We start from the raw sequence: 17,418 nt of genomic DNA on the forward strand, positions 1-17,418 counted from the left end.
AGTTTATGTGTTAATCTCATCACCACCAGTTATAAGGAGAGATTGTGTCTGTGCAGATGACCTGCCCCAATATACAAATGTTACATAGATACTTGGGGTAATGGGCATTTGGCAATTGTCTCTAATGGCTTGTTCTTTTGTTTTTAATAGCAATCTGGAGTGCCTTTAGCTAGAGGAACTTTGGTCACCCATTGCTACAAAGACCTTGGATTCATGGATTTTATTTGCAGCCTAGTGACCAGATCTGTAAAGGTGAGCCACGAGTGTGTTGTTGAGTGTGTGGACTCATTGCTTACTCTGAGAAAGGAAACATCTTCAGTGGAACTTAGAAGAAGTTCCTTGGGGTGCATGAGCAGGTGAAGAATCAGTCTTTTCACCAAAAATCAGTCAGTTTATTGGTTGTCAGATTCCAGCTATAGTGATTATTAAATAGAAACTATCTAGAAATGTCAGAAGTTTGTCAGGAAAGTCATTCTCACTCAGTGTTGTGTATGATTCTTAAAGAGCCAAAGTGCTTCAGAAGAGCCCACGTGTGTGCTGTGATCTCTGTTTCAGGCTTTTGCTGAGTATCCAGGAAGCTCAGCTCAGCTGAGAGTGCTCTTGGCCTTCTATGCCTCCACCATCGTGTCTGCTCTGGTGGCTGCTGAGAACCTGTCAGACAACGTAGTCGCCAAACTGTTTCCATACATCCAAAAGGTTGGTCAAGTAAATCATGTTATACATAAAGTAATTCTCTTGCTTGTGTCAATTTCATAAAGAAGTGTTTTTAAATTGATAGTTTATTTTGAATGGTTGATAAGATGCAATCTTTAGGTTTAAAAGACTTGTTAGTTCTTAAGTAAGTGTCTAGTAGTTCCTGTTGGCTCTCACTGTGTCCTAGGTCTGTTTTCTTAGTCACAGGCTGTCCTTCAAGCACAGGCTATCACTTACCAGGCACTTGACAGAGCCTCTGCTTTCACCTCTAAGGCCCCATTCACTATCTTTAATTCAGTACAGTGTTTACTCCCGTGAGTGATGAGGTGGATGGCTCCCTTCCAAAGGTGTGAGCTCACGGGTCAGGCAGAGCTTGTTGCCTCTTGCTGTGATGTCTGAGTTAGGCTTTTTGGAGGTCCCTTCTTGTCCTCTAGACTTGTCTCATCCCTGTGTCCATATAAGAATGGAGATGAACCTGGATTTTCCACTTCTAAAGACACATTGGCTGTCAGTGTCATTAGGTTTTATTGACCCTTTTAAATTTACAATGTTTTTTTAATTTGTTAAGGAGTTTTTAAAATTACATTTTGCTTAAAGGGCTTATCCTTTTCGTTTGTTTGTTTGTTTGTACATGTATGTTCTGGTGTGGAAGCCAGAGGACAACATGAGTGAGCTTGTTCTATTCTAGCATGTGGGCCCTGATGATTGAACTCAGGTCGTTAGGCATGATACCAAGTGTCTATGCCTGCTGAACCACCTTGCCAGCCTTAGGGCTTTTTGTTTTGTTTTTTGAGGCTTTTGCTGTATGAGCCACACTGATTTTGTATACATGTTCATTCTGCCTCAGTCCCTGAGTGCTCTGTGACAGCTGGCTGAGAGTTTTTTTTTTTGGTTTTTTTTTTTTTTTGTTTTTTTTTTTTGTCTTATACATGGGAACCCTGCTATACCGTGTGTGTATTTGCTATGTTTAACATTTAAATCTGGGCAAACATTGGCATCTCTAATTTGTTGTAGTTAAGTAACATGTAACATAGAAGAACATAATTTTATATTTTGTCATTTTCTTTATATTTTAAAACCATTTAGGGGTTGAAATCATCTTTACCAGATTATAGAGCTGCAACATACATGATAATCTGTCAGATTTCTGTGAAAGTGACGATGGAAGAGACCTTTGTGAACTCCCTGGCATCCCAGATCATCAAAACACTGACCAAGGTCCCTTCTCAGGTCAAGGACGGGTTAGGCTGCCTGATAATTCTCCTGCAGCGACAGAAGCCAGAGACCCTTGGGAAAAAGTATGTATTGTGTAGTCAGAGGCCAGTCAAGTTGTTCAGAATAAGTTTTGGTGAGTGTGGTTTTTGAACTGCTGCTTGTCTAATTTGTTGCTGTTGTGTGTGCTTGCTTCTTGAAAGGCCGTTCCCTCACTTGTGTGCTGTTCCAGACCTGATAGGGCTGCTTCACGGGGTCTCTGAGAGCTATGACGTGAGCCCTCTTCTGCGCTATATGCTTCCCCATCTGGTCGCCGCCGTTGTTCAGCACACTGCAGGTGTGTGGCTCACATTGGGTCTAAATGTCTCCTGAGTTTCAGTTATCTTCAAATAGGACACCGGCTGATAGATTTTAACTATTGAAGATTTCTTCTCAGTAGTTTCTGTGTAACTTCTCTATGAAGTGAAAAATCTTTAGGGTTGGAGGCAGGTTCGCTGAAGGGGGAACCTATTATTCTGAGATATTTCTCAGGATTCTGTTACTTAGATAGGCTCTGAAGGAATGAGAGGATTTGGCCAAGTGAACCTTTGTTTCTCTTTTAGATACTTGCTGATCTCTAGTGTTTCATTCACAGTAAATACCCAGCTTCCAGGAAGTAAGCCAAGAAGATTTCATTCATAAAAATCCAAATTATGAAAGAAAATGATTAATTTGCATTATTTCTCTTTACTTCAATAAACAGAAAATAAATACTTGATTCTATTACTGCTTAGAGAATACTAACAAGTCTTTAAATTATGTTAAATTGTGGATACTAAGAAAAGCATTTTTTAAATTATGTTGAGAGGTAAAAAAAGGTTTGCACAATCCTTTTATTAAAGTCTAAAAGACGGCAACCGTGGCGTCGTCAGGAGGCATCGACATGAAAACTTGGCTTGTTTGCTCTCAGAAATCTAGGTTATAGCCCAGCTTCATTAACTTCTATAACTTTTACACTTGTTCTTTTATTGATACCTGTGTCATGGTTATACTTATTAGAAGTATGGAGAATTTTAGGTGAAGGATAAATGAGAGTAATATTCACAGTAGTGGTTTGAAAACTGTAAATTACTCGACAAAATATATATTCAAACAGAAGTAAGAGAAGGCTGGGGGATGACTTAGGTGTGAGGAGTGCTTTACTGCCTTAACCCAGGGTAAGCACCCAGCACCCATATTGGGAAGTTCATATTGCCTATGACTCCAGGTCCAGGGCATCTGATATCCTCTGGCATCTGCAGGCACCTGCATTCATCTGGTATACATAAGGCATATAGTCACATACATAAATAAAACCTTTTTAAAAAAAGGAAATGGGTTAAGAAGTTAGATACTAGTATATATGTTTTTAAGTTTTTACTAGAAAAATTTTTCACTGTAAGTAAATGTCAAAAAGAATATCCCTAATTCAGTTTTCATTGTTACATGTTAAGGAGAAGAAACTGAGGGGATTGATGGTCAGATCTACAAGAAACACTTAGAAGCAATACTTACAAAAATACCATTGACGAACAACTTAGACCACCTACTGGCTAGGTAAGGGTGTTTGAGCATGCTTCTGATGTGTGTATTTATGGGTAAGTGTGCATTTGAAAAGTTCTTTTCTAGAATGTGTTCAATGTATTTTGCACTGTCTATATCACTGCACTAATTACAGGTATTAAGTAACAATTGACAGCATAAATGCAAGTGCAGATTTTTCTCATTTGTCTTTAATGCTTATAGAAGGAAATGAGAAGGTAGGAGGCCGGCTAAATTTGAGTTGTAACTAAGTTTACAAGTGTTGAGTTCTTCTATTAACAAATGGGCTGTAGTGCCTGAAACAGCACATCAGAGCTGATAACTCAGTGAATGTCTCCTAGAAGCTTAAATACTGAGAGTGGTGTGCGATGGAGATGATTTCCTCCTTTTCTCTGAGGGGCATTTCTGTCTCCCTGTTCACTTCTGATTGGATGGACAGGGCTATGTGGTGAATAGAATGCTTGAGTGTAGCAGTAGGCAGAGGCTGGAATTAGACACGGAAGCCAGTCTTCCTGGGTCTGTTTTTGCCATTATGTTAGGTGAGAAAGGGAACTGCCTGAAATTTGTATTCATGGAGGCTTGGTTTAGTCTGGAATCAGAACAGCCTTTAAACTTAAAGCCCTGCCCTACTCTTTATTACGTAGAAAGGGTCACTATTGTTTTGTTTGACCTCAGGCAAATTGGAAGGATTCCTATGTCCTAGTTTTTTGATCAGCAAAATCAATATAATTTCTTCGCTATGGAAGTGTGATTATTAGAGACAGGATTTATAAAGCATTTAGCATGTAGCAGGAACTCCATGAATGATAACCCATGTTTGCTGGTGTTTCACTTTCTTTTGCAGCTGTCTTTTTGAAGAATATATTTCATACAGTTCCCAGGAGGAAACTCATGCTAATGGAGTGGCTTTGCTTAATGAACAGTTTCTTCCACTTGTCAGACTTTTAGAAAGCAAGTAAGTGTGGTGTTGTGGATGTCATTTTCAGTATTTATTGGCTGGTCTTCAAATAACTTGCAAGTTGTGTCTTAAGGCAATGAGTTATGGATACTTATTTTTATTTTTTCCTTTTCAGAAAGGGGCAGTATATTTACAGTCAGATATATTGACAGACAAAAGAACTAGGGGCTGTGAAGGTTTGGGGATAGTATAATATTTTTAAACTGGAGCTTACTTGACTTTAGTGTCAGACTTGATCAATATTAGCCTTTATATATATAGCATGTGTTAAAAATTAAGTTTCACTCTAAGTAACTTTGAAAATGTCATGTACTTTGTGCATGTGGGTGGATATGGTTAACAGCTCTATCAAGAGTACTGATGAAGTGTGACTCCTGCTTAGATACCCCAGAACATTGGATGTTGTATTAGAGGAACACCTGAAGGAGATTACAGGCCTTAAAAAGCAGGAGCTTTTCCACCAGTTCATTTCTCTTTCCACAAGTGGAGGGAAGTATCAGGTATGTCCTTCCCCAGCACAGTTAAGACAAGAGTTGATGGTGTGGTTACTTGGAGAGTGTCAGGCAGTAATTTCCTGCTTTTCTCCCTCTTTGAAATGTCAAAGAACTGAGGATTTATGCACTTTGATAGTTACTAGATATAGAGCTCTAGGGCAGGAATCATAACTGATGAAGAATGTAATACCAGGAAAACATTGGGGATTTTGTATGATGTTCCTTGAGTCACCACAGGCTGGCCTCACAGGCTCCCCGCACGCTTTGACCCTCTTGGCGTGTGTCTACCAGTGCCAGAACCTACAGTCACATGATCACGGCCATGATAGATCTTGAGAAATATTCTGATGATTCAAGCCTAAATACTAGAAATCTGATGTTTAAGAAGAAATTCTTATAATTAGCTCTCAAAACAAATATTTTAAAGAGAAATGCAGTTTTTCTTCTGAAGTTGGGCTATTACCTTTAGTGCTGTTGCATTTCCAAATCAAGTAGATAGGTGGCTGTCACTTGTGGTCTGTTTCCATGTTCAGCTAGGCTGGAGCATGTCTTTGGTTAGTACTGTCATGTAGAATTAAACATCCATGAGAAGTGCTGAGTTTATAATGTTGTTTCATTAAAGTGAACGCACATCTGTCCACACAAGTACACAGAGCACATCATGTACAACATGCCAGGTTTTGTGTGTTGTAACTCATACATGCATGATGGTTAAGTTAGGAATATAATTTTCTGTTTCTACATTTATGGTTATTGTACAATGCACTGGGCAACGCAGGGTGTTTTGTTTTCATTTTTGGTTATACGCTACTGAGATTAAGTGAAATTAATTATTATGTTGGACCTACAGTTTTTAGAGGATTCTGATACCTCTTTGATGCTCAGTTTGAATCACCCACTGGCTCCTGTGAGACTTCTGGCTGTTAATCACCTAAAAAATATCATGAAAACATCAAAGGTTTGTGTCAAACAGCTTTTACTTTTGATTTTTTTTCCACCTTATAGTAACTAGTCTAATTCTAGAATAAGAAATTGGAGTTTTTATAAAGATTTTATATTGTATAATTGTAGATAAGTCAAATTTTACCCTTTTTTAGTTTTTTGGAATATCTGCCTTATAGGGTTTTGTGTTTCTATCTTGATATTTTTTAAAGGTTATAGTTAATTTTTAAAATTAAATTTATTTACTTATTTAGTGCCTGTGCATATATACACAGGTGTGTGCACAGAGGTCAGAGAAAAACTTGTGGGTCAGAGGACCACCATGTAGGTATGGGAGATTGAACTTGAGTTGTCAGGCTTGGTGACAAGGGCCTTCAACCACAGAGCCATCTCAAGGACCTATCACCTCTCTACAGGCTATTTAGAGTGTAAATATTGTGTTCAGTGAGCCTGGAAGAGGACTGTAGCGGTCACTACTCCCAGAAGGCCTGTTGTTGATAGCCTGGCTCTGATCTTGTCCTCTCAGAGCTGGGCCTGGTCTCAGCATGGTGTTCTGAAATGTCTCTACCTTTGTGAGCTTCTTTGTTGCAACACCTAATTTGCTTTTCTCTTGCTCAGGAGGGCATTGATGAGACTTTTATTAAAGAAGCTATTCTAACCCGGTTAGGTGATGATAATGTGGATGTTGTCTTAGCAGCTCTGAGTGCTTTTGGGGTAAGTAAGCATTCTGTGGATGTGCACATTTTATTTGTCAATACTTTGTCGTTCCTCTCACATGCTCCTTGACTTTAGGCAGGAATGGGGGTTTGGTTTGGAAATTAGTTCACTGAGTATAGACTTAAGTCTGGTGATGCGTCTCAAAGGACTGTAGTTTGCTGGATAAGGAAGTACTACAAAAGGGAAAGAGTGCCTGTGAGGTCTTAATATTGCTCTAAGAGCTCTGTGTCAACAGCTGTGTCCCCTGACCATGGCAACTTGGGTAATGAAAGCAGTTTTTGAGGAATTGTTCTCCTAAGTGAAAAGAACTGAGAAAAAAGTTCTCATAGAAAAAAAATTAAATTGGAATCTTTGGGGAAATTCTTGATACCTAATCATTTTTCAGTATTATTTTTGAAATGCTTTACATTTTAGCAAGTAAAAGTTTACTCACAGTATTTTTTTTCCCTTCTAGATTTTTCAACAACACTTCGGTGTAGAAGAGACGGTTTCAAATCTTCTGAATCTCTTTCAAAGAGCAGAACTTTCAAATAATAAGGGCTGGTACGTGTTTGCTCCTGTGTGCCTGCTCCTGTTAGTCAGTGACGTTTTCATGGAGTTCATGCTGCTGCTCTTCCTTTCTGACTGATGAACTCAGTCAGTTCCTGATTATCTTTGCTCATGATTGTACAACAGCTTTAAGAACGTGTGTGTGTGTGTGTGTGTGTGTGTGTGTGTGTGTACATATGTGTGCATATGCTACTGCACACACTTGGAGGTTAGAGGACAGTTTTGTGGAGTCTTGTTTTCACCTCATGGGTCTGGGAATTGAACTCAGGAGCACATGGGTGCTGTGTGTCTTGATTATGAACCCCAATTCCTCCTGGATCCACCCTTTTCCTACTCACCTCCTCTCAGTTTTGTTGTCTTCCGTCCTTTATGACCCTCTGAGTCCTGTGTGCTGCCTGTGTGCTGGTGTGGGGCCGTCCATTGTTGCATGTTGATCTGCCAGGGCCACGCCCTTAATGAAGACTAGCTCTTCCTTTCCCAGAAAGGAAATGCCTTTCATTGGTGCAGTGTGATGTGTGGAATGTTTTTCCTGCATAAATTTGCATGCACCCATAAATGTCTGGTGTCTCTGGAAGCCAGAGAGGTGTCAGATTCCCAGAAGTGGTATTACTGTTTGTTAGATTACCTTGTGGGTGTTGCAAACACAGCCCAGGCCTTCTGGAAGAGCGGCCAGGGCAGTGCTCTTTGCTGAGCCATTCTCCAGCCCTGGGATGCATGAGTGAATCGCCACTGTCCAATGGAGCTGAGATGTCTGATGTAATATATTTTGTTACAATTACAGGTTTTTTTTGTTTTCCATTTTTTGATTTTTGTTTTTGTTTCTTTTTAAGATATTTAACAGGACAAAGTTATTGGCTAGATAACTCCTTCATTAGAATGGATTTGAGGTTGTATCTTGGTGATCTCTGAGCATTATTTTTGGCTAGGAGACCAGACTAGCTATTGCAAGTTGATCCAGAACACTGTAATAATGAATTCTGCTGACTTGAAGACTCTAACATGTGTCTGAATCAAACGTACTTTTGTGTCTTTCAGGTACAGGGTGCTTGAGCTAGCAGCAAACATACTAATTAAAGAAGAGATACTAAGTAAAAATGACCAGTTGTCAAATCAGGTGGTTGTTCAATTGCTGCCTTTTATGGTTATTACTAATAATGATGTTGAGTCTCCTGATATGAAAATTGCTATACATTTGTCAAAATCAGGGATTTGTTCTCTGCATCCTCTGTTAAGAGGCTGGAAAGAAGGTAAGGAAGTCAGTCATTAAAGTCACTGTTAAATGCCCACTTCTGTTCTACAAGCTCCCCCTGCCCCCCGACTTTTTGCTGTTTCTCCGTTCTTAAAAGCTGTTTTGCTTCAATCGGATACAAAGGTAATTTTGTGTATTCCTTTGAGGCCATGGCTGAGAGTTGTAACTCAAGCTGGCCTGGAACAACCTTATAAAGCAGATGTCTATTTTATAACGAAGGTATGTCAGCTAAAACCTCCCACCTCTGCTGCTCAGGGTTGTATTTGTTATGTCAACAAAGTGGGCTTAATTTTACCATGACAAGAGAAGCTTGGCTACTAGACAAATTCAAATTAAATTGGATTAAAAATAAGAGGCAGGTCTTTGTAGAGAACGAGTGCTTCTCCCCAATACTTTGTGAGGATGCCAATGATACAGTGATAAGCTTGCTTTTATTTATTTATTTGTTTGTTTGTTTGTTTGTTTGTTTGTTTGTTTTTACAGCTCTTGAAAATGTTATTAAAGGCAGAAAATCAAGAGAAATAATTGGGGTAGGAAATCAGAAGATGGTTCAGCTGCTGGGCAGCAATTTAAGTTCAGGAGACCGCTCTTCAGTGTTGAAGCTGGTATGTGTGCTGTTCCCCGTCCCCTTCCCCCAAGTTCTCTCAAGCTCACAAGGCACCCACTTCTCTATGTGGCTTCTTTTCCGAATTTTTGCCCTTATCTTATTCTTAAACTCTGTTTTGCTTTAATCAAATAAAAGGTAATTTTGTGTATTCCTTTGGGGCCGTGGCTGAGAGTTACAACTCAAGCTGGCCTGGGACTCTCTGTAGCACAGGGTGAATTGATGATCTTCCTGCCTTAGCCTCCCAAGTGCCGGGATTTTAAGCCTGTATAAGCCACCTGTGGCTAACTTAGCATGTTGTACAGATTACCTGACGTCCTTAATTTTTATATCATTTTTGGACTAGTAAGAATATTTTGTTCTTTTTGATCTCGTTTTTCCTAATTTATATTTAAAATACTGAAGTCTTTATTGTTAACATAGCAAAATGAATCTAAAGGAAAATGCTTCAGTAAACCTTTTAATGGTATTAGGTGTCTGATTTATTGATTTTTGTTGCTGTTTGTATTTTTAGGTGTATGGGTTAAATGTGTTAACTTATCAAGTGCATTTATGTTCATTACAATTTCAGAGAGTTTGTATAATGACTTAGTAATCAGTGTTTACTAATCTTAAAAGGTTGTCTCACTTTATAGGGGATACCTATGTAGGCCTGAGGTAGAAAAGCTTGTTTTATGAAGACCATGACTAGTAATAGAATATGCTTGTTTCTCAAGGTCGAAGACTTAGTGTGTGCTGGAGAAAAGGAGTCCTACACCCTGAAGCAGAAGGTGGCCTTTCACGTGATTGTGTCTCTGCTTATCACCTGCTGTTCATCCTTCAGAGAAACCAGCTTCCCATTTGCTATAAGAGTGTTCAGTTTGTTACAGAAAAAAATCAAGAAGCTCAAAAGCATCATTACTGCTGTGGTAAGGAGCATAGTGTCTGCAGGAAGCTGAGTGTGGCCTGAAGGGTCAGCAGAACTGAAGCCCAGAAGCTGCTCTCAGTCTGACTCTGGCTGGGGAGCGGGAGGTGCGGGTTCCAATGGTAGCTGCAGGTGTCAAGACAAAGCGCTCTCACGCTTTTGCAGAAACTTAGTTCGAATCACAGGGCTCCATGGTTGGAAGGTTTTCTGTCATAACTGACTCATCTATGGTTTTTATCAGCACGTAAACCAGGTTTCCTTCATAACTTCTCTAGTGATTCACTTCTGCACAAAATTTGTTCTAGTATTTATTGAAAGAGCATCATATATTAAAATTCGTTGAGTATTCCAGTAGGTTTAGATGTCTCTGGCCCACTGTTACCCTGACAGTGTTACTAAATGCCCCATTCTGAGGTAGGAAGCTTGTTTTAATATCTGCTGTTTGCATCAATATCTTTCTTTTATTTATCTTTTAGACTTCAAAGGGCTGCTCATTTGAGATTTTGCTAAGAAAATTACACTTTATGTATATTCTCAGGAGTTTTATAAATTCTAATCACAGACATTGTTAACTAAGATTATGTGAAGTGAGCATGCTTTACGAAGTGGTCAAGTGAGCCCCTCTTAAGGTCTGACTGTCTTTTTTGTGAGGTGCGTAACTAGAGCTGTGCTTGTCGTCGGGCCAGCAGTATAGAGCTGTTGTGTTTTAGTAATGTAGGTGGTGGGTTGTTTCACATTGCTCTATTAATGCCTTTTCTGAAGACTGAGTATCTTCAACTATAGCAACACACACACACACACAGACACACACAATCTATGTGAAGTTGTTAGCCCACTGCCTACTAGAATGTACGCACCCATGGCATCTACCCATAGAGCACCTGTTTGCAGCCCTTCTGCGGGTGAGCTAGTTGCTGTTTCCATTCCTGCTTCAGGAAATCCCCTCCGAGTGGCACCTGGAACTGATGTTGAACAGAGGATTGCCAGAGGAGCTGTGGGTGAATTACGTGCAGCAGCTCCACAGTGCCCAGAGGGTTGCCATGGAGGACTCCGTTCTCCTTGTATTTTCCCTGAAATGTTTTATTTTTGCACTGAAGGCTCCAAAATCTTTTCCTGCAGGTAAGACATGGTCCCGAGTCCTTAATGTGGTGTGGCACTATGTTCTTAGCGCCATACACGGCCCACCTTCACTTGAACGACAAGTTCCCCCAGCATGCTTGTGTAGGATAGTCCATTGCTTCCCTCTGTCACCATGTCCTCACAGGTGCCATGTGGTGGGATCCCGAACAGCTGGATGAAGACAGCAGACAGTACCTGTGTCTGCTCATTGGTATCTTTGAAATGCTGCTGGAGGTTTCTGACGCCATGCATTTCCGGGTTCTGATGAGGCTTATAATGAAGGTACATGGCTCATTCCTCACAGGGATTTCTGCTGTAGGTAGTGTAGGTTATTTTATTACTAAAGTCTAGTAATAAAGTATATTTTCCACCAGTGGGCAGTGTGCACTGATAAACTTGCCCTCTAGAGCAGTCTGTAATCACAGCCAGACAGCATGTTGGGTACACAGTATTGCAGCATCCCTGTTGATGAGCTTTTCTGTTTAAAAATCAAACAATTGAGTCTTCCTGTGTTTTAAATATCATGTATAGATGAGAACTGGCTGAGTGTTCAAAGATGATATTCAGGAAGTGCAGTCACTCACGAGACTTCTGTGCTTTAATGTCTCCAAGCTGCAGTGGGGTTATGTGGGGTTCTGTCCTTGTCTGAGTCCTGCCCTCCGCTATCTTAGACATGCCAGAAGAGGGCATCAGATCAAATTACAGTTAGTTGTGAGCCACCTTGTGGTTGCTGGGAATTGAACTCAGGACCTCTGGAAGAGCAGCCAGTACTCTTAACCACTGAGCCATCTCTCCAGCCCAGCCTTTGAAGGGTTTTAGTGAAGCTTCCCAGGTCCCACTCTTGTCTTGACCTCTAGTTAGTGCACCTGTCTTTTTTGTTCAGTATTTTCAAGTTGCAAAGTTATAGTGAGACTTCTTGAATGTTATTCTTCAGTGACATCTTTCCTAACAGCTTGAAGTTCCAAATATTGAAGAAGTGATTGATCAAATCACTCCTGTGTGGCTATTGTACACTAAGTAGTGAAAAGATCTAGGAACAGCATATCTGAGTAAGAACTACACCTCACTTTGTTTTGCTTTCTCTTGATTAGGTACATCTACAAGATGTTCTTCAGTTGTTCAAGTTCTTTTGCGTTTTGTGGACCTATGGTTCTAGCCTTTCAAATCCACTTAACTGCACTGTGAAGTCAGGGCTGCAGACACAAGCGCTTTACATAGGCTCTGTGATGCTTTCTTCTCAGACTACACAATATAAACAAAAGCTGGCATCTACTGCATCTCCAGGTACGGCAGGTCACATTTACCATCTTAATTAGTACATCATAGACATCTTACTCTGAGGAAGTATAGCATATAATCATGCACTTGATTTGTTAAAATAGTTGATTGTATAGAGGAGATGGTGACAAGGATAAAGGCTTGCCACCAAGCCTTATGACTTAAATTCACTCCCAGTCTCACATAGAGAAAGGAGAAAACTGACCCCTCTGACCTCTGCACGCAGTCAGTGGTGATTGCACCCCTACCATGTATAGATACAGAAAGTATCCTTGTTTTTATTTATTTATTAAAAATGTAATTTAAAAATTAGGAAGAGCCAGGTGTGGTGGCACATAGTGACAGTAGATTTTCTGGGCTCGTTTGTATGCTTTGAGGAATCATGAAATAATTAGGCAATGGATAGTCTTCAGAAGAGGGAGTCTGAGAGGGAAGCTTGTGTGTGTGTGTGTGTGTGTGTGTGTGTGTGTGTGTGTGTGTGTGTGTGTGTGTGTGTGTGTGTGTCATCAGGGTGGGGATAGTGCAGAGATGGTAGCCAGGCAGGATGAATGCTATGGAGCTGAGCTGTGCTCCCAGCCCCAAAAGGAAACCTATCGCTGTGACCTTTGACACTACTTACGTTTTGCTCACTGACAAATTCTTTCCCCTTTGGTATTAGTGGTGATGTCTCTACTCCTCAATCTGGGAAGCCCTATCAAAGAAGTCCGCAGAGCTGCTGTTCAGTGTCTCCAGGCCCTCCGAGGAGTGGCCTCAAAGTTTCAGCTGGTGATAGATCACGTCCTTCCTAAGGCAGAGGAGATCACTTCAGATGCTACCTATGTGGTTCAGGTAGACTACTGTCAAAGAGGGTTGAGATGTGAGGGCCTATGGAAATTTACATCAGTAACTACAGGCTTTTGGTCTTTTTTAAAAAAGGCATAGACTATGTTTTAATTTTGTTGTCTGTTTCTTTCATGAAAGAGTAATGTTGAACCTTTCATAGGAAGCTAGCTTTTGGATACTGATGTTCTTTCTAGTTGGAACTTTATTGAAGAGAAATTAAAAATTGTAAGAAGTGTCATGCCATTTGGAAAAGAATCTTCCATAATTAGAATATTTTAGTCCTTAAAGTTCATTTTCCCTTCATAATACAATTTTCTTTCTTTCTTTCTTTCTTTCTTTCTTTCTTTCTTTCTTTCTTTCTTTCTGGTATCTTAGGATTTAGCTACACTATTTGTTGAACTACAGAATGAAGAGAAGCAGAAATCACATCATAAGTTGTCTGAAACCTTGAGAAGCCTTCTTCACTGTGTGTATGGCTGCCCGTCTTATATTGCCAAAGACTTGATGAAAGTATTTCAAGATGTAAACAGTGAGGTAGGGGTGATTTTCACAGAATGCAGTGGACTATGTGTCCATGACCTGAGGCGTAACTGTCACGTATGAGGAAGCAACCATATGCTCCCAGGGGGAGACTGTTCTTCACAAGTTGGAAGGAAGAATTACAGAAAAAAGAAGGATACAGAATGCAGAAAGCACATCACAAATGTCCATTCACTTTAAAATTACGTGTTATTTTATTTATTACATCGTTATTCCAGATAGGTTTTGATTTGTGTCCATTTTTCTAGGAGAAATCTTCTACAAAAAAACATATTTGGAGTTTCTGAAATTAGAACTTTTTTCCTTACTTATAAAATACATGGCTTCATGTATTTTTCTGGAGGGAAAAGCACAGGTTGCATCATGCCCTCTAGGAAGCCTGTGATGTGAACGAAGTGTTTGCTCTGATCATTAGTTTCAAGTCCCTTCTTCATACTGCCTTGAATGCCCATGTTCCACATTGCTCTTGACTGACCACAGATATTCAGAGAATTAAAATGGGTACAGTGGGATATAAAGTAATTGATTATGTAATCAATTGTATCAGTTATCAGCCCTGAGTTTTCACTGGGAACATTGACAAGTTGACAAAACTTGTATAAAGGAGTGAATATGGTCCACACTCCTGTCTGTGAGGTTCGTGTCTTCTGATTCAACAAGGCTCAACTTGGAAATGTTTGAGAGAAAAAAATTATGTTTATAGTAAACAGGCAGGTTTGTTTTTTTTTTTTTCTTGTCCTTATTTCCTAAAAAATAGAGCATTGCTACTGTAATTAACTTAGAGGTAAATTTTGGAAAGCTGGGCTACATTATATGCTCACATTATTCCACAGTGTTTTGTTTAAAATGTGGTTTAGATATCAAGATTAGATATTAAGAAACAACTCTTGGCTCTGTGGACCATCTTTCTTTGCAGCTGCTTAGATCTGCCACTTGTAGGAAAGAAGCCACAGAGGGTCTGTAAACAGATAATTATGACTGTTGTCAATGAAGGTTTAAGAAGACAGGACATCTCTAAGTTTGTTCGATGAGCCATGATTTGCTGGCATATGGTTTAATTATTGAAGCCTTGACATCCTCACTTGAATTCATATTAGTCACATCAAACTGGAAATGGTGTTTGAAGGAAATGCAGTGCTTTAGCAAATGCCAAACTGTTGATCTACTCACATTTTAGGTCATATTTCCTGTCCTCACAACCACAGTGTCTTCAGTGAAGAATTTAGAGAACTGTCAAGGTAAGCATTCCTGAGCACAGCATGAGTCTGACCACCTTCTGTGTCTTTAGACGGTGCTTGCCCAGCTGTTGCCTATGATGGAACAGCTCCTAGAGAAGGTGGAGAAGGAGCCCACAGCTGTCCTGAAAGATGAGGCCATTGTTTTGCATCTCACTCTGGGAAAATACAATGAGTATTCAGCTTCGCTTTTACAAAAAGACCCAAAGAGTCTAGACCTGTTTATAAAAGCTGTGCACACAACCAAGGAGCTTCACCCAGGAATGCCAACCGTTCAGATTACTGCTCTTGAAAAGGTCAGTGGCTTCCTTTAGAAACCTAAGCTTGATCAAGCATGAAGACAGTTGTAAGTTATTAATAGGTTGGACCTGCTTTTAAAGGCACAGGTATATTTACCTACTGTACAAAAGTTGTATGCAGACCATTAGAAAGAATTGCATATAAAAGCTGTTAAGATAACTCCACCAGTGGGGAAGGTGCTTGTCATGCAAACCTGACAACTTAAGTGATTCCCCAGAAGCCACAGTGAGACCCAATTCCCAAAAGTTTCCTGTGCATATGTGTGCATTACAGCACACAAGGGTCAGAGATGCCCCTCCCTTTTGTTAAGCATTGAATTTTAAATGGAGAAATGAAGCACAGTTGTTCTATAGTAAGGGAAAGTCTTTAGGTTGAAGATTGTTTACTGACTCCTGGGTTTCTCTGCTCCTAGATTACAAAGCCATTTTTTGCAGCTGTATCAGATGGAAAGGTTCAGCAGAAGCTTCTGTGTGTGTTGTTTGACTTGTTAGTGAACTGCAAAAACTCACATTGTGTTCAGACGATTGGCAGTGTTTTTAAAGGGGTAAGTTGCAAACTTTGTAATTTGTACATGCTTATCTTTTCCAGTTGACAAAGTTGACCTGTGTTTTACAGTGTTCCTTTGTGGTCAGATTTACTATTAACAAGACTCATAGAAAATTACGTACTAGAGAGGTTCAAAACCCAAATCTTATGTTTTCACCATTTTTTAATTTTTAAATGTATTCTCTAATTTTTTATAGATTATGCAATGCATCTTAATTGTATCCACACATTTCTCTCGCCTCCCCCTCTATTCCCTGCCAATATACCCCCTTTCCAGCTTTAAGCCCTCTTTTTTAAAAAAAACGATCCGCTAAGTCCAACTAGTGCTTCTAATATGTGGATGCATAGGAAACCTGCTGGTGGCACCCTTCACTCAGAAGCCATTTGTTGTCCATAGCTCCTCAGCCAGGAGTGGAGCCTCAGGAGCCCCTTTCCCATTCATGCTAAAAATTTAACAGGTGTGATATTGTACATGTAAACCCAGCATTCTTCCCCATCTTTCTGGTCTTTGTTTATGTCTGCCCACTCTATTACAGTGTTCACTGGTCTTGGTTTGGGATGGAGCAGGTCAGTATAGATGTCCCATCTGGCTGAACATTCAGTCACTTAATTCTCAGTAGATTCTCAGTATTTTGAACGGTTAGGAGTTTGTAATAGCCACTATCCATTGTAGAGGAAGCGTCTTTGAACAAGATTAAGAATTGCACAAATGGTTCCAAAACAAGAGTCGATAATGATGAGGAAGGTATGGTAGCAGACAGCTAAAGCCAGAAGCTGAGAGGCCACATTTACATCTGTTTGCAAGAAGCAGGGCAAGCTGAAGGTGGGGCAAAGCCACTCACCGATTTTTGTTTGTTTTGTATGAAATGTATATTTTCAGTGAGTTACACATATGGTTGTATTTTGGATCTTACTAATATCAGGTGCACCTGCCTGTTTGATGAAAGGATTGGGGAGTTGTGAGGGGCTTGATGCTGAGCATGATGACCTTATTTTACTAAAATAGATAACGTTAAGTACGCCACATCAGCTAAAGATAAGCTAGGCCTTGATTGTAAGGCAAGTGTGATTAATATTGAACATATTTCTGTACTCAGTGACAGGAAGTAAGTACCATAGGAATCTGTTCAACATAATACTTGAGAACATTCTAAATAATGCATAAGAAGTCATTTGTAGTGTTTATATTTTGAGGTTTGGGCAAGCTTCAAGTGGCATAATGACATAAAAGTGGACTAAAATGTTTTTATTGACCTGTGCAATCATGTTTATTGTAGTAATGTTTGTCTGTGTATTAATGATTTTTGAGAGATGGTTTCCACTGTGGAGTTCTGGCTGTCTTGGAACTCACCATGTAGACCAGGCTGGCCTTGAACTCAGAGATTCACCTGCCTCTGTCTCCTGAGTGCTGGGATAAAAGGTGTACATCACCCCCACCCAACTATCTTAAAGTTGATAGTGTATAACTCCATTATAACTATTGCTGTAATCTTGTTCCAGTGAATTGCATTACTTGCCATTATTTCGATATTTCAGATTTCTGTCGATGCTGAACAAATCCGAATAGAACTGGAGCCACGAGATAAAGCTAAATCTTTGGGCACAGTTCAGCAAACAAGAAGGCAGAAGATGCAGCAGAAGTAAGCGCGTTGCACACACTGCGGGGTCTGGTCTCGCTCCCAAGCTCAGGCTGTAG

The 17,418-nt window shown here is 40.0% G+C and overlaps 1 protein-coding gene across 1 annotated transcript in view; it reads left to right on the plus strand.

Annotated features, from left to right (window-relative positions):
• Window positions 1–17,418, plus strand: part of HEATR1 (HEAT repeat containing 1) — a gene marked incomplete at its 5' end in the record, with an annotated part of 37,142 nt that overhangs the window by 3,885 nt on the left and 15,839 nt on the right. Inside the window, 21 exons of the mRNA XM_080918392.1 lie at window positions 151–252; window positions 556–696; window positions 1,780–1,991; window positions 2,109–2,242; window positions 3,378–3,480; window positions 4,310–4,420; window positions 4,806–4,923; window positions 5,768–5,875; window positions 6,478–6,573; window positions 7,031–7,119; window positions 8,161–8,372; window positions 8,858–8,979; window positions 9,695–9,886; window positions 10,818–11,001; window positions 11,147–11,283; window positions 12,093–12,285; window positions 12,938–13,107; window positions 13,477–13,635; window positions 14,930–15,172; window positions 15,589–15,720; window positions 17,259–17,362. Of these exons, the coding sequence (XP_080774518.1) occupies window positions 151–252; window positions 556–696; window positions 1,780–1,991; window positions 2,109–2,242; window positions 3,378–3,480; window positions 4,310–4,420; window positions 4,806–4,923; window positions 5,768–5,875; window positions 6,478–6,573; window positions 7,031–7,119; window positions 8,161–8,372; window positions 8,858–8,979; window positions 9,695–9,886; window positions 10,818–11,001; window positions 11,147–11,283; window positions 12,093–12,285; window positions 12,938–13,107; window positions 13,477–13,635; window positions 14,930–15,172; window positions 15,589–15,720; window positions 17,259–17,362 (3,062 nt within the window). The remainder of the gene's footprint in view (window positions 1–150; window positions 253–555; window positions 697–1,779; window positions 1,992–2,108; window positions 2,243–3,377; window positions 3,481–4,309; window positions 4,421–4,805; window positions 4,924–5,767; window positions 5,876–6,477; window positions 6,574–7,030; window positions 7,120–8,160; window positions 8,373–8,857; window positions 8,980–9,694; window positions 9,887–10,817; window positions 11,002–11,146; window positions 11,284–12,092; window positions 12,286–12,937; window positions 13,108–13,476; window positions 13,636–14,929; window positions 15,173–15,588; window positions 15,721–17,258; window positions 17,363–17,418) is intronic.

Source organism: Micromys minutus (assembly GCF_963924665.1).
Source record: "Micromys minutus genome assembly, chromosome: 6".
Classification (NCBI taxonomy): Eukaryota; Metazoa; Chordata; class Mammalia; order Rodentia; family Muridae; genus Micromys; species Micromys minutus.